At 46.3% G+C, this 14,309-nt stretch overlaps 2 protein-coding genes across 5 annotated transcripts; both read right to left on the reverse strand.

The window, feature by feature from the left end:
- Positions 1-521: 521 nt before the first annotated feature.
- NACA (nascent polypeptide associated complex subunit alpha) lies at positions 522-12,738 on the reverse strand. Its single transcript, XM_047866910.1, has 8 exons — positions 12,653-12,738; positions 11,719-11,790; positions 2,896-2,981; positions 2,630-2,707; positions 2,194-2,340; positions 1,631-1,759; positions 849-971; positions 522-647 (listed from the first exon to the last, which is right to left on the reverse strand). Exons 2-8 carry the CDS (start codon positions 11,786-11,788, stop codon positions 633-635), a joined length of 648 nt encoding a protein of 215 aa, XP_047722866.1. The 5' UTR covers positions 11,789-11,790; positions 12,653-12,738; the 3' UTR covers positions 522-632.
- On the reverse strand, positions 2,988-11,712 carry LOC125170341 (nascent polypeptide-associated complex subunit alpha, muscle-specific form-like). 4 transcript variants are annotated; one of them, XM_047866909.1, is made up of 2 exons: positions 6,055-11,712; positions 2,988-5,532 (listed from the first exon to the last, which is right to left on the reverse strand). In XM_047866909.1, the coding sequence occupies exons 1-2, from the start codon at positions 9,035-9,037 to the stop codon at positions 4,103-4,105; spliced, it is 4,413 nt and encodes a 1,470-aa protein (XP_047722865.1). In that variant the 5' UTR covers positions 9,038-11,712; the 3' UTR covers positions 2,988-4,102. The 4 variants fall into 4 exon arrangements, with proteins under 4 accessions (XP_047722865.1, XP_047722863.1, XP_047722864.1 ...); XM_047866907.1 differs by having other exon boundaries at positions 2,988-5,528; positions 5,565-11,712; XM_047866908.1 differs by having other exon boundaries at positions 2,988-5,521; positions 5,558-11,712.
- Positions 12,739-14,309: the final 1,571 nt, after the last annotated feature.

Raw genomic sequence — 14,309 nt, forward strand, 5'->3', positions numbered from 1 at the left:
GCAGGAGAGGGCAGAGACAGGGAGACAGAATCCCAAGCAGGCTCCACATTGCAGAATCTGACATGGGCTCAAACTCACGACTGTGATGAGGTCATGACCCGAGTCAAAATCAAGAACTGGACACTTAACCAACTGAGCCACCCAGGTGCCATATATATTTATCACACACTGGCTAATCATTATGTATCAATTTGCCTAGTTTTTACTTATTTTCCTAGCATAATTATGTCTACCCTAATCATAATTTATTTTGTACACTAAAATGTCTGTAGTGTTGTTTAGGAGCAGTGTTTGTGCTTTGTATAGAAGTCAAAAACTCCCTTCGTGAGTTACTTCTTCATTTTCTACAAAGTGCAATCTTTTCATCCACATCCATTATGTATGTACCCTCTCCAACCTTGTACTAAATCTTTTCAACTGAAGTTGAAGTCTTAAGAGTAATTAATGTGTTTTCATTTCTAGAGCCTTCATTTTTGGGGGCGGGGGGGAAGGGAGGGGGAAGAGACTAAGCACCTACTGAGTTCATCCAACAAGAAGCCATAACTTTATTAATGATAGAAACAGTACAAATTTCAAACCAAGCTGCAGTTATTCTTTTGAAACACCAAAAAAGGGTCCTCGTTTTCAGACGGTTACATTGTTAATTCCTGTAAAAGAAAAAAATCATTAGAAGTAGTTATAGGCAGATTAAGAATTCAGGCCACTAAATTATGAGATAATACAGAATAGATTTTGTTCTGAAGCTTCTTAACTGGCTGATTGATATTAAGCCACAGAAAATAAAGTCATCCATAATTGGTCAGGGAAGAGAGAGTTAAAGAATAAAGGATAAAGGCTTGGACACTTACCATAATAGCATTTACAATATCATTACTGTTGTTCTTCAGGGCTCGAACTGCCTTTGCTCTTGATACATTTGCCTGCGACATGACCAGTTCTATGTCCTTAACCTCTACACCTGTTTCATCAACCTGAGAGAGAGAGAGAAAGAGACAGAGAGAGAAAACAAAAACAATAAACTAAAGGCAAGAACAACTCTAGCAGTTCTTTGCAAGTTAGGAGTCTCTTGAATCTATTTTTTATTTTTTTTAATGTTTATTTTGAGAGAGACAGAGAGAACACATGAGACATGGAGGGGCAGAAAGAGAGGGAAAGAGAGAATTGGTTATCAGCACAGAGCCTGACATGGGGCTCCATCCCATGAACCGTGAGATAATGACCTAAGCCAAAATCAAAAGTCAGACACTTAAGTGACTGAGCCACCCAAGTGTGCCGAATCTGTTTTTTTTTTTTTTTAAAACGTTTATTTATTCTTTGAGAGAGACGGAGAGTGCACAAACAGGGGAGGGGCAGAGAGAGGGAGACATAGAATCCGAAGCAGGCTCTAGGCTCTAAGCTATCAGTACAGAGCCTGACGCAGGGCTCAAACTCACAAACCACGAGATCACAACCTGAGCCAAATTCGGATGCTAAGTGACTGAGCCACCCAGGAGCCCCGCACCGAATCTAGTTCTTAATATAACTCAGAAACTATTTAACTCAATGCAGTTCGAGAGCTTAAAGCAACACAGAATCCTTCCACCAATATAAACCGGAGAGAATTAAAAGTATAAAATATTTTCCTATGTACCTCTTCCTCTTCACTCTCTTCTTGTACAGTTGGAGTCTGTGTGTTTTCTTGAATGTTTGAGACAGCTTCACCTTGAACTTTGAATTTCTCAGCAGCTGCTAGTTGTGCCTGCTGAGATAAATCCTCGATCTAAAGGGCAGAAAATACAGACTTATGTGAATAGATCAGTCTGCAGTAAATGAAATAAATCATTTATATCTTTTCCAAATTCTCAATCTAAAACCACTTCAGGTTAACTTACTAGGTAGCTTTAAATTGCTTGCCCTCACTAAGATTCTACATCAATGTGGAAAGAGTAGTAGCTTAGCTCTAGAACAGTGGTTCTCAACTGGGAGGGGATTTTGACCCAGGAATATCTGTCAAATGTCTGGAGATTTTTTTACTACACCTGGGTATGATGCTACTAAACATCCGTAACACACAGGAAAGTTCCTCTACAACAAAGAATTATCTGACCCAAAATTACAGCCACAAATTCCACACCAAAGAACTATCTAACTCTATTACTAGTGCTGAGGCTGAGAAACCCTGGTCTATAGTGCATCCAAGAAAACTTTCTTTACCTTGGCTTCCCCAAAAACTATGTAGGTATCTGAAGCTGGGCTCTTGTAGACATCTGGTTTTGTGATGACAAAGAGGATATTCTTAGATTTCCGGATAGTGACTCTTGTAACCCCTGTAACCTGTCGAAGACCTAGTTTGGACATAGCCTAAGAAATAGAAAACATCAGGTTTTTAATTTCTTTAGAAGCAGCTTCAGGAAGTAAAGAACACAGTAGTAACTACAACCACAACAAAGCCTTTTCCTAGGCTAAGTTTATATAATACAGAATTGGCTTCCCGGGCTCCTGGGTTTTCTACCATAGTAATTTCTGTCACTTTAAATATGATACTAACAAAAAAATAAATATATAAATATGATACTAACACTACAGTTTCCCCTCTCTAAAGCTGCTTCATCAGAAGCTTTAATTCTTGGTTTATGACTTAAAATCTCACCTTCCGTGCCTTCTTTTCACTCCGGCTCTGTTTTGCTTTACTGACTGGTTCTTCATCGATTTCAGCTGCTGCTGCCAGCTAAGAAGATAAAACAGCTATGAGTAAACTGGAATGTAAATAAAGCCTAGATACCAAAATCCCTAGGAGGTTTTCCCTTTATGAAGCTACACTTCTCCAAATACTTAAGTCAGCTCCTCTGATCAATTCTCGTTCTCCAATGCTTCCTTGGCACAAGTATTTTGACCAGCGAATAAGAGAATACCGACCTGGGCTTGTTGGGTGGTTGCCTGTGTGGAATCCTGTTCCTCAAGCTCTGGTACTGATTCATCACTGTCCGATTCTGTTCCAGACCCTGAGATGACAAATAACTTTTACTATTTTAAAGTACATTATGAGGAGGAGGCACCTCACCATAGCCTGCCTGGACTAGAGGTCACTGGCTTATGCTAGACCTCACAAAGTTAAGTGTAAACCAACTGACTTGTGTGAAGCCAGCTTGACAGCCTCCAACTTAGTCACAAACTAGTGTGTACACATCCATTAAAGACCCGGCCCCAGAAATGAGGTAATTACTAGTTACAGGCCAAGCATTTTATAAACTGTAACTGCTTCCTTTCTCTCAAGGTGTTTACTCACTGGCACCGGCAAATACCAATGACCTACCTAACTCCAAATTTTACCCAATTGCTCAACCATCCCAAAGAGGTTCTGGCAGACAAAGTATCTCCAGTTATATTTAGGTGAAAAGGCAGTAAGTTCACATTGTGGAGGCAGGCCAGAGAGGACGTTTTCCCCTTATCCTTTATATTGGGTTGGGGAAGGCCAGAAACAGTTGTGTACACACATTTAGCCTTATTTTCAAACCACTTACTCTAGCAATTTGGTCTAATGAACTTAGCTTGAAGATTCTCAATGATTAACCACCTGTAGTTCTAACACTCACCTCTGTTAGATTCTGTCCTGTGACCTCTCTCTCCCATCTTCCAAATATAATTCACACATTTTAAGTTTACCTCAATCAAAAGGCCAAGCATCAATAAAGACTACTGAGAGGAAAAAAAGCATACACCTGCACCATTCTCAGGCTAGGAAAAGGTCTTGGAAAGGGAGTCCCTTGGGCACTGGTCATTACTAAATCTAAGAAGTGAAAAGAAACTCAAATAGTTCCATATTTCCTAGCATTTTAGCAAATTCCAGGCCCAGGGACAAAGTTAGTCATGTGGCAGAGATTAGAGCAAATTAAAGAGTCTAATAGGTCTTGGTTTTCAATGTCAGATCATTCAGGTAAGAACAATGGCAGATCCAGGGTTAGCCTGGACCACATTACACAAGATAATACAAAACACACTATCTGAGGTGATGAAAACCAAGATTGTTTCATATACCTAGAGCTTTTACATTTAAAATGGTATAATTCTATGTTCTATGTCCAAACACAAGCAGATATACTGGAGAAAGCGGCGCATCCTAGGGTTAGTATCGGTGGGTAGCCCCAGGAGGGGTGTGGGCGACACACCATGCACACAGCAAACCAAGGCAAATACCCTTGTTGTTCTTCAGAACAGGCTGCTTGGCAGAGGGGGTTGGGGCAGGGATCCCAGCAGGTTTAGGGGTGGGCATGTTGACGAGGACCGACTGGAAAGGCACTCCCCCCGAGATTGGTTCCGGGGGAATCAGAGGCGGCAGCTCATCCTCATCAGCAGGGGCTGAGGGCTTACAGGGTGATTCCAGCACCAGCCCAGGTGAGGACGGCAGAAATTGCTGTTTAGGAAGCAGAGGGGGAACTGGGGAGGGAGGGAGAGGCAGAGAGACTGGTGGGGTGGGTGCTGGAGAGACAGATGCTGATCCAGCATTAGGAAGGACCTTCTCAGAGGAAGCTGTTGCTAGAGGGGTAGATGTCACAGACTCAGGAGCAAGAGCCAAGGGGCTCTTTGGGGAATGAAAAGAATCTTTGCCTTTTAACGGAGAAACAGGAAGGGTTTTGGGAGTCTTTGGAGAAGAGGCTTTCTGAGCAGAGACTGTCAGTAGAGGGGCTGGAGCCATTGTAGAAAGGGGTCCTTTAGTACCATTCTTGGCTGAGGGATCGGGGCACACAGGAGGTGGAGTAGCAGAACTCTTCTTGGCCAGTGGATCTTTCTCAGAGGGAACTATGACAACTGGTGCACTTTCTGGAGCTGGGGCAACAAGTACTGGTTTGAGAGCTGTGGGACCTTTCATTATTGGTAGGCCTTTAGGTGCCTGAGGGGCAGTGGACCCCAAGGGACAAGTAACTGAAACTGGAGATATAGGGGCCTCTTTGGGTGAGGGAGAAGTCTCAGATGAGGGAGTGGGGGCACCTGTGGAGGATGGGGTAGCTGGTGCTCTTTTGGGGGATGAAGCTGCTGAGGTTCCTTTGGAGGATGGAGTCCCTGGGGCTCTTTTGGGAGATGGAGTTGCTGAGGTCCCTCTGGAGGATGGGGTAGCTAGAGACTCTTTGGGGGAGGAGGGAGTCAGAGCTGGGGGAGTGGAGGCCCGCTTGGGAGGTGGGGTTGTTGGGGCCCCCTTGGGGGCTGGGGTTTCTGGAGACTCTTTGTGGGAGGAAGGAGTCACAGCTGAGGGAGTAAGGGTCCCTTTGAGAGATGAGGCAGCTGAGGCCCCTTTGGGGGAGGGAGGAGTCATTATTGGGGAAGTGGGGGTCTCTTTAGGGGATACAATTGCTGGTCCTCCTTTCGGGGAGGGAGGAGCCACAGTTGGGGGAGTGGGGGCTCCTTTGGGAGGTTGGGTAGCTGAGGACTCTTTGGGGGAGGGAAGAGCTACAGCTGGGGCATTAGGGGACCCTTTGGGAGATGAAGTTGCTGGGGCTTTTTTGGGGGCTGGAGTTGCTTGGGACTTTTTGGGGGAGGGAGGAGCCACAGCTGGGACAAAGGGGGTCCCTTTAGGAAGTGGGGAAGCTGGGGCTCTTTTGGGGGCTGGAGTTGCTTGGGACTCTTTGGAAGAGGCAGGAGCCACAGCTTGAGGGGTGGGGGCCTCTCTGGGAGGTTGGGCAGCTTTGGGGGAGGAAGGAGTTCTAGCTGGTGGAGTGGAGGTCTCTTTAGAGGATGGGGTTGCTGGGCCCCCTTTGGGGGAGGGAGGAGTCCTAGCTGGTGGAGTGGAGGTCTCTTTAGAGGATGGGGTTGCTGGGCCCCCTTTGGGGGCTGGAGTTGCTTGGGACTCTTTGGGAGAGGCAGGAGCCACAGCCGGGGTAGTGGGAGCTCCGTTGGGAGGTTGGGTAGCTGGGGATTCTCTGGGGGAGGAAGGAGTCATAGCTGGGGGAGTGGAGGTTTCTTTAGGGGATGGAATTGCTGGGCCCCCTTTGGGGGAGGCGGGAGCCACAGCTGGGGCGGTGGAGGCCCCTTTGGGAGATGGAGTAGCTGGGGTTCTTTTGGGGGCTGGAGTTGCTTGGGACTTTTTGGGGGCTGGAGTTGCTTGGGACTCTTTGGGAGAGGCAGGAGCCACAGCTTCTGGGGTAGGGGCCCCTCTGGGAAGTTGGGTAGCTGGGGACTCTTTGGGGGAGGAAGGAGTCATAGATGGAGGAGTGGAAGGCTCTTTAGGGGATGGGGTTGCTGGGCCCCCTTTGGGGGAGGGAGGAGCTATGGCCTGGGGGGTGGGAGCCCCTTTGGGGCAGGAAGGATTCACTGCTGGAGTGGATGTCTCTTTAGGGGATAGAGTTGTTGGGCCCCCTTTGGGGGCGGGGGGAGCCACAGCTGGGGCAGTGGAGGTTCCTTTGGGAGATGGAGTAGCTGGGGCTCTCTTGGGTGATGGAGCTGCTTGGGACTTTTTGGGGGAGGGAGGAGCCACAGCTGGGGGAGTGGAGGCCTCTTTGGGAGATGGGGTATCTGGGGCCTCTTTGGGGGATGGAGTAGGGGAATGCTTCTTGGCCAGTGACCCTTTAGGGACTTGAAAAGAAAGATTGGCCTCTGGAAGAAAGGAAGCTTCAACTGGAGAAATAGGGGATGAGTGATTTCCAGGAGGAGTATCAGGGATAGCAGGTATACTTTTAGAAAGAGTTAAGGTAGAAGTAGTTGAACCCTTCTTGGTTGGACGTCTTTTAGTTTGGGGAGACACACTAGTCCCTAAACGAGATGTGGAGTCAGCTAGGGAAGTTCCTTGAGAAGATGTATTAACAGAAGAATCAGAGTCCTTGGTTGGGTGCCCTTCAGGAGAGGAAGCCACAGGTTCCAATGCCGAGGTATGAGAAATACCATGAACTTTCTTTGCACCTTGAGGAGGAAGAGAGGGAAAGGGCTCAGACTTGGGAATTTCGGGGGCCAGTGCCATGGCAGCTGGAAAAGCAGAAACATTCTGGGGGGGTAAAGTCACAGTTGGAGCCACAGGGCAACTTTCGGAGGCTGGTGGAACCAAAGGTAAAATAGTAAGAGTGGAACTAACCTCCTTATCTGGGTGGCTTTTATGAGCCAAAGAGACAGCTCCTAGTAAAGGGCTGGCTATAGTGGTAGGAGCCACCCCAGCAGTGGCAGCAGAAAATGTAGCCATGGTTGGGGTAGGGAGAGAACTTCTGGGAAGCAGACTCGTGGGGTCTGGGCTTGCATCAGGATCTGTCTTGATTACAGAGGTTGGAGAGTTAACACCCAGAGAGGGAGTAGTATTGACTGGCATAACTAGAGGGAGAGGCTCTACAAGGCTTTTCTTTGTTAAGGTGGTTTCAGGGGAAAGAGGGATCTCCAATGATGATGTACTTTGGGAAGAGGGGGGATTTTTAGGGGCTGCCAGGGCCAATGGTATTAGAGTAGGGTCTTTCTTGATAGGGAATCCTGCCTGGACTGGTGAAACAGGGGCTCCAGCAACAGAGGCAGGTGACGTCTGGAGATCTTTCTGTGTTGGTAACTTTACCAATACTGATGCAGGGAGACTTTTGGGGTTCTCAGGGGCTGGCAGAGGAGGAGAGACTGGTATTCCCAGAGGGGCTGTTACTTGAGGACCAGAAAGCTCTTTGGGAGCCACAGGAGTCATAACAAGGGCAGTATGGGAAGTGGAGTCCTTACTACTTATGGGACCTGATGAAACTGGAGGAGAGACACAAGTAGCTATCTCAAAGGTAGTAGGTGCTGCAGAAACTGTAGAGGGGTTAGCCATAACAAATGGGGTGGTTCCAACAGAACAAACAGGAGCTTCTTTCAAGCTTGGACTCTCTGGAGAAGCAGGAATTTGGGCCACCAAAGGCTGATGATGAGTGGCATCAGGAGAACCTTTGAGAATGAGAGAGGCTGTAGGAGATAATGGAGAAGAGGTAGCTACATTTAATGAACCAGAGGGGTTGTAGGAGGCTATGCCAGTGACAGCAGAGGGATCTTTGTCACCAGAAAGAGTCAAAGGGGAATCTCGAGTCCCTGCTGGAAAAGCAGCCACAGCAGCAGAAGTCACCTCATTTTTGGAAGGAGGGGGAGGAATTACAGATCTCTGAGAAGGGTAAGAGGTCCCTGTGGAAGAACGATCTGCAGAAGTGGCATCCCGTATAGCATGTGACAGAACATTATGGCCTGTTTGACCTAAGGGCTGAATAGGAGAACCAAGAGAACTCTGATGTAAAGGTACAGGGTGAGAGACTAGAGAAGGGAGAAAAACTGGAGAGATGTTGGGAGACACAGAAATAGACTGGGTTGAAACAGATAAGGCAGCAGGTGAACTATGGGGTCCCTTTAGGCTGAGGCTTTCCTTGTTTTGTTGAGAAGTCAGAGCTGAGGAAACAGGGATGTCTCTGAACTGAGGGGGAGTGATGGCTAGGGGAGTGGTGGGTGGCATCGGAGGACATGAGGCTACTCCAGACTGAACAGAGGCCAAGGGAGTTCCAACATGGGCAGGAACAGCACTGACTATACTTGGAGGGACGGGGGTAATTTTTCGAGGGTCTACTTGTAAGGGGTCTTGAATAGGAGAGGTCTTTGGTTCTGAGGAAGCAATGGGAGATGACAGGGAGGTCACTGACCCTGACTTAGTCACAGCAATCGAAGGAGGTGAACTAAGAGGGTTAAGTGGATGAGCAGAGTTCTTCTGAACTGAGTGGGGAGCCAAGGCCACCAGAGCCAAGGGAGCTGAAGAAGAATGGGCGCCTTTCAGAGTTGGAGTTATCATGGGAGAGGCCAGAGCTAAGGCAGCTGGGGAGATGGGAGGCCCTAGTAGGTTTGGCAGGAAAGCTGGGGTGTGAGTGGGGGAAGGGACAACTCCCAAAGGCAGGGCTGTCCCAGAGGATGACTGGGGAAAAGGAGCTTCAAAAGGGGTTGAAGCAACACTAGAGGGAGAAAGAAATGGGGAAGGCTGGTTAGGGGTTGCCAGAGGGCATTGTTGGGGAGCCAGGGAACAAGAAGGGGGAAGGGTAGATTCAGGCTGCCCTAAGGCAGCAGTGACATTCAAGGCTGAAGACACAGGAAGCATAGCTGGAGGAGAAAAGCAAAAAAGGGGAATAAAGAAGGAGAGGGAAGGAAAAAAACAAAGGTGAGTTATGCAGCCCAACTTGGTACAACATGCCTCACAGGAAACACAGAATTTTTAAATCTGAGAATGAAAGTCACCACACAGGATTAGACAAAGGTGACAGGCAACAGCAACCTTCCCCAAACATATTTCAGTGGTCCAGTAAGAACACATCCCTCTCCCCATCTCCCATGTCCTACCAAAACCAAACCAAACCAAACCAAACCAAACCAACAAAACCTACAAAAAACAATTTTAAGGTGAAAAGAACAGTCTAAGCAGCCTATTAGTCTCTAAATGGGGAGCACAGGCCTAAGAGTGGGGTGGGGAATAGCATGCTTTCCATCCTTTCCCAGATGTGCCCTCCTCCCTTCCTTCCTCAAACAAACCCTAAGTTTTTCTTATAGGCCATAGAATACCACTAGAAGAATAGCTGTTCTACTCTGTCCCCCAAGGATCAGCCTGTTTCAGTGAAACAGACACTGAGAATCAGAACAAGGAAGGCAGTGAGTGGTGATAACGACCAGGAGTCGGAGCTAAATGAGAAAAAAAACAAGTCTTTATATGCTCAGGCTTCCACTAAGGTAAGAAAAAAATCTGACTCTTAGTATGAAGTATTAAGAACTAAGTCACTCTGCCTCTCTATGCCTCCGTTTACCCACTCACCCAAAACAAACAAAAAACCAACCACAAATGGGTTGTACTTCATAGTTTCTACAGACCTTCCTAGGTAATGTTAGCCCTTCAGACATCAATCTAAGATGAACCAGACTGCCAGGGAGAGAGCTTAGTCACAAGGGTAGGGATTGTATTATGAAACTGTAGACCAACTTGTTAAACCAGACTGTGGTTCTATTTTGGAAGAAGGGAACTGGAGTGGGGAATACACTGGTTTTCTACCCCTTAATTTGGATAAGTATGTCATTCTGCCAAAATAGACCAATGTTCTAGCTTTACTAGAGTAAAGCTCAGCAAAAGATTTTCTGAATGATGAAAAACTACCATGCTTACTATTTGGAGCATAGGATTAGACCAACAAATGCTCAATACCTAGAAGGAAATTAAAAAATGAAAACAAAACAACCCACAGCATCCAAACTCACAATTTATTCAACCAGTATCCAACTACAGAAAAGACAGGTGGCTCAACCAGTTTTTCCTGGAGAGTTGGTAATTCAAAGTCTTATGATTACAGTGTAAATGCTTCCTAACACATTACTCAGAATTTGAATCTTAGAATGTTTTCCTCTGACTGGATTTCAAGATGGGGTAAGGCCCAAGTTACCTGCTTTAGACACTATAACCAATTCTTTGGGCTAGTTTTTTCATTATAGTAATCACTTAATTATAGTTACAGAAAAAAATTCAGAGTGTTTTATCACTGGCACTCTCTTATTATTAAACCAACTGTACAAGCTCAAACCATTCAGAAATAAGCTTACCAGCATTAAGGATTGCTTCAGAAGCAAATGGCATTAGTTTTGAGGCTTGAAACAGATTATTCGAAATTCATCTAAATTTCAGTCTCTACATTTGTAAAATCAAATTGTTGAATAAGGTTTTGGTTAGCATTGAATTACAGGATTGTTTGAGACCAGTCCTTTATTTTCTACCTCCATTAAATTCCTTGTACTTCAAGGATTTCATACAGCTTGTTCACTAGCTCAGAGGCCCCCTCCTTTTTCTTTTCTAGCAGCTGTATTAATCCCTTCAGCTGCTAAAATCAGACAGGTGGGGGGAGAGAACCTCAATGCTTTTAACTATAAACAACTCTATTTTAATTCCAGAAAGAGAAAGAAACTGTCCTTAAGTGACAGGTGAAGTTAAAAAAAAAAAAAAATAATTACAATAAAAGACAGTGAGAATGTAAGTTGCAGCCCGAAGATTCCCTTTCTTTATTTCAGCACAACTGATGCAGCAAGAATATCATTAAATATTTTTTTACTATCCCTTAAGTTTTCTAGAGATATATTTTAACCACTATTCAAAACTTGCCTTTACATCCATTAATTTCAAAGATGAAGAAGTAGTCAAAGAAACGTTTATTTCAATATTGGGTTCTGGCAAGCTACTGATGCAGGCATTATTTCAGCACACCAGAAATCTCAACACCAACTCATAAAATAAGTTAACCCACATATGAGTGCCCTGGGGCCCAGTAGGACACATTTACCAGTAGGACACATCTCATCCAGACATGTGATGAAGGCACAATGCCAAGCTCTGCCACCTAAAACCTTGGTGCAACTTGCTGGCTAGAACTTCACAAAAGCTCAGGTCTCCTTGGCCTGCAAGTGTGTCATCCAGTTCCAATAGGTAAGAATCACCGAGCCCCTTCCCAGCTCAGTTCTATGTGAGGTGAGGGTTCCACAGAATGCCCTTTGAGGCAGTTACCATAACCCACAAAGTGGGCCAGGGAGATTTTAATACTTATATATACTGTTTACATTCCATTCCCTAATGAAGTCCCTCCAGGACAGCAGTTAGTATCAGCGACTCTCCTCCCTGGTAAAGCTACAGCCCATCTTTAATGACTTAATTCTGAAAAACAGAAGTGTATTCCCTTTGTCATTTTACCCACCAAATGGTCTTAGGGTCATTCTTACAATTTGAATGAACAGCAAGGGGCTAGGGGAACCTACCTGTCTCAGCCTGGGGCTGTGGCAACTCCTGCTCTGTAGCAGGGACGGTTTCTGTGGCTTCACCAGGCATTTCTGAAGGGAATAAAAAGGAGGCCTGAATTGACTGGGATCCGTTCTGCTGCCCAACCCAGAGTCAAATATTCTTAAAAACTCTGCGAAGGGCTGTTAAGCAAAAAATCATGAAGGTGTCGGGACAACCCTCCCCAAAGCTGCTGGGAATACGTAAGAAATAAGACGTGACCCTCTGATCTCTGATCAAGCAAATCATCTACCTCTCTTTACTCCGCAGAGAACGGACTTCTAGTGCCCACGGGTTCCTTTTACTCCACACGCCGAAGCCCACAAGGGCAACAATCATCACTGCGTTCTCGACCCGAAGGAGAGCATCCTGGTCTGGCTCCCGACCACGGGAGACTTCAGACGCTACGCTGCACAACCTCCCCTCCTACACTCACTCTGCCTGGGCTGGGACCTCCAGGACTCCCGTTTGTCGACTTTCGGGAACCAGGAGGGGGAAAGAAAGCGCCTTAAGTCCCAACACTCGCTTGTCACAATTAAGAACGGCCTGTGTGTGTGTCGGGGGGGCGGGGGGGTTTCCAAGGCTGTGACCCCCTTAACCTCCTCCGGGTTCTTATGAAACCTTTCCTAACAGCAGACGCACTCCGCTTCGGCCCCCAACACCGCAACGGCTCTCATCTCCGCAGCACTGGCCTCCATGCCCGGCCCGCGGCCCTTCTGCCCTGCTTTTGCTAGGATATCAACCACAGACCCCATTTTGTCCGGAGGCCCCAAGGCCACACTTCCCAGAGGCGAGGAGGAACCCGGTGGTCCCACAAAGCCTCCAACTCTCCTTAGCTCTCAGTCCCCAGGGCGGCTCAGTCCGCAAAAAGGCGGATGGCTGCGGATACAGAGTAGCGACGAAGACAGGACTTACTGTGCGGGGAACGCGGAACCAAGATGGCGGCAGAAAGAGAGCGAGCGAGAGCGTGACCCACGCCTGTTGCAGAAGGAAGCCTGGTGGAGGGGGCGGGACCAGGATCCGATTCCGGGTCAGGAGCGGCCGCCAGTCACTTCCTTTAACGAGTGACCCCTCCGGTTGTTCCCTGACGGGGGTGGTGACGAGGTCTAAATAAGGGTAAGAATTCAGAACAGAACGCCCTGGCCTGGCAGGAACTTCAGCTCTGTGCAGTCCTTAGATAGCTGGGCAGTCCTTAGATAGCCGACCTCTTCCCATCCCCTAAGTCGAGGCATTTTGATACCCAAAGGGAAATTGTCATGAAACAGGCACCTTCTGCCCTCTGGTCAGTAACTTAGCCACAGCGGTATTGCAGTGACTTTTTAATTTCCCCTTTTCAACTAATGAGGGGACATAGGAGATACTAAATAATACTGAATGCCACGGATTGTATTCACATCATTGTAAGGTAGCAGTGACGTAGGTTAACCCTATTTTATTTTTGGAATACACAATTTTGACAGATGTTTAAACTATTATATATAATTACCCTCAGAAAAAACGTAGGCACATAGGCGATTCTTTTTCCTGTATTTTGGGCAAATAGATATCCTGAAACTCATCCATTCTAGTAGTCCCAAGACCCCACGTTAAGAACTCATGCTTTATATGGTAAGATTTCTGGAAAGTCGATGGGGCACCTGGGTGGCTCAGTGGGTTTCAGCTCATGTCATGATCGCACTGTTCCTGAGTTCAAGCCCCTCCCCTCAGAGCTCACAGCTTAGAGACTGGAGTCTGCTTTGGATTATGTCCCCCCCCCCCCCCGCCCTTTTTCAAAAATAAACATTAAAAAAATGAAAACAAAATGACTCCTGAAGAGAATGTAATTCAGCGTTTTGATCACGAAAATGCCATGGGCCCTGACCCTTCATACCATCTCTCTCAGCCCTACAAATATATTACTTTAAAACCAGCTAACACTATTTGAGCTAATGGCTTTAAGACAATTGTGGCTGTCTTTTAAGGGAAGCAGTGACATTATGCTCTGAAAACTACTTGTGAAGTGAGCATTAATAAATTAGGATTAAATGATATAGTGGGGTTTACCAGAATTGAGAAATTCTGAGATTCTTTTCAGATAGGGGAAGCAATATTGTGGAGTGATTAATTAAGAACATGAACTCCGTAGGGGTGCCTGGGTAGATCAGTTGGAAGAGCATGGGACTCTTATTCTCAGGTTCATGAGTTCAAGCCCCATGTTGGGTGTAGAGATTACTTATATAAAGAACATGGACTCTGTAGCCATACTGTCTGAATCACAGCTTGGACACCTTGTAGTAACCTTGGGTGATTTAATTAGTCTGCTTGTGCCTCAGTTTCCTCACCTATAAAATGGGGAAAATAGTAGCTACTTCATAGAATTATTAGGAAGATATGTACATTACTTAAAAAGTGCTGTTCCTTTTTCTAAATAAATATGTGACCTGGAAGATTTGTTAGCACAGTCCATTTACCTTCAGAAGAAAGGGTAATAGCCAATCATCTCCTTAGATGATAAGTAAAGCTATTTTGACCACTCCCCTTTCTTTCCCATCCAGCTCACTGACTTTTCTCTCTGTTGTTAATGACTAGCTAA

This window comes from Prionailurus viverrinus, chromosome B4, assembly GCF_022837055.1.
Source record: "Prionailurus viverrinus isolate Anna chromosome B4, UM_Priviv_1.0, whole genome shotgun sequence".
In the NCBI taxonomy this organism is placed as follows: Eukaryota; Metazoa; Chordata; class Mammalia; order Carnivora; family Felidae; genus Prionailurus; species Prionailurus viverrinus.

Bases quoted from the DNA above. Each gene is read 5' to 3' on its own strand.
- LOC125170341 (XM_047866906.1), bottom strand. From the start codon at position 9,037: ATGCTTCCTGTGTCTTCAGCCTTGAATGTCACTGCTGCCTTAGGGCAG.
- NACA (XM_047866910.1), bottom strand. From the start codon at position 11,788: ATGCCTGGTGAAGCCACAGAAACCGTCCCTGCTACAGAGCAGGAGTTG. The intron at 2,982-11,718 runs GTAGGTTCCCCT...TTGTCATCTCAG, and splicing joins ACAGCCCCAGGCTGAGACAG to GGTCTGGAACAGAATCGGAC. The intron at 1,760-2,193 runs GTAAAGAAAGTT...TCTGCCCTTTAG, and splicing joins TAGTTTTTGGGGAAGCCAAG to ATCGAGGATTTATCTCAGCA.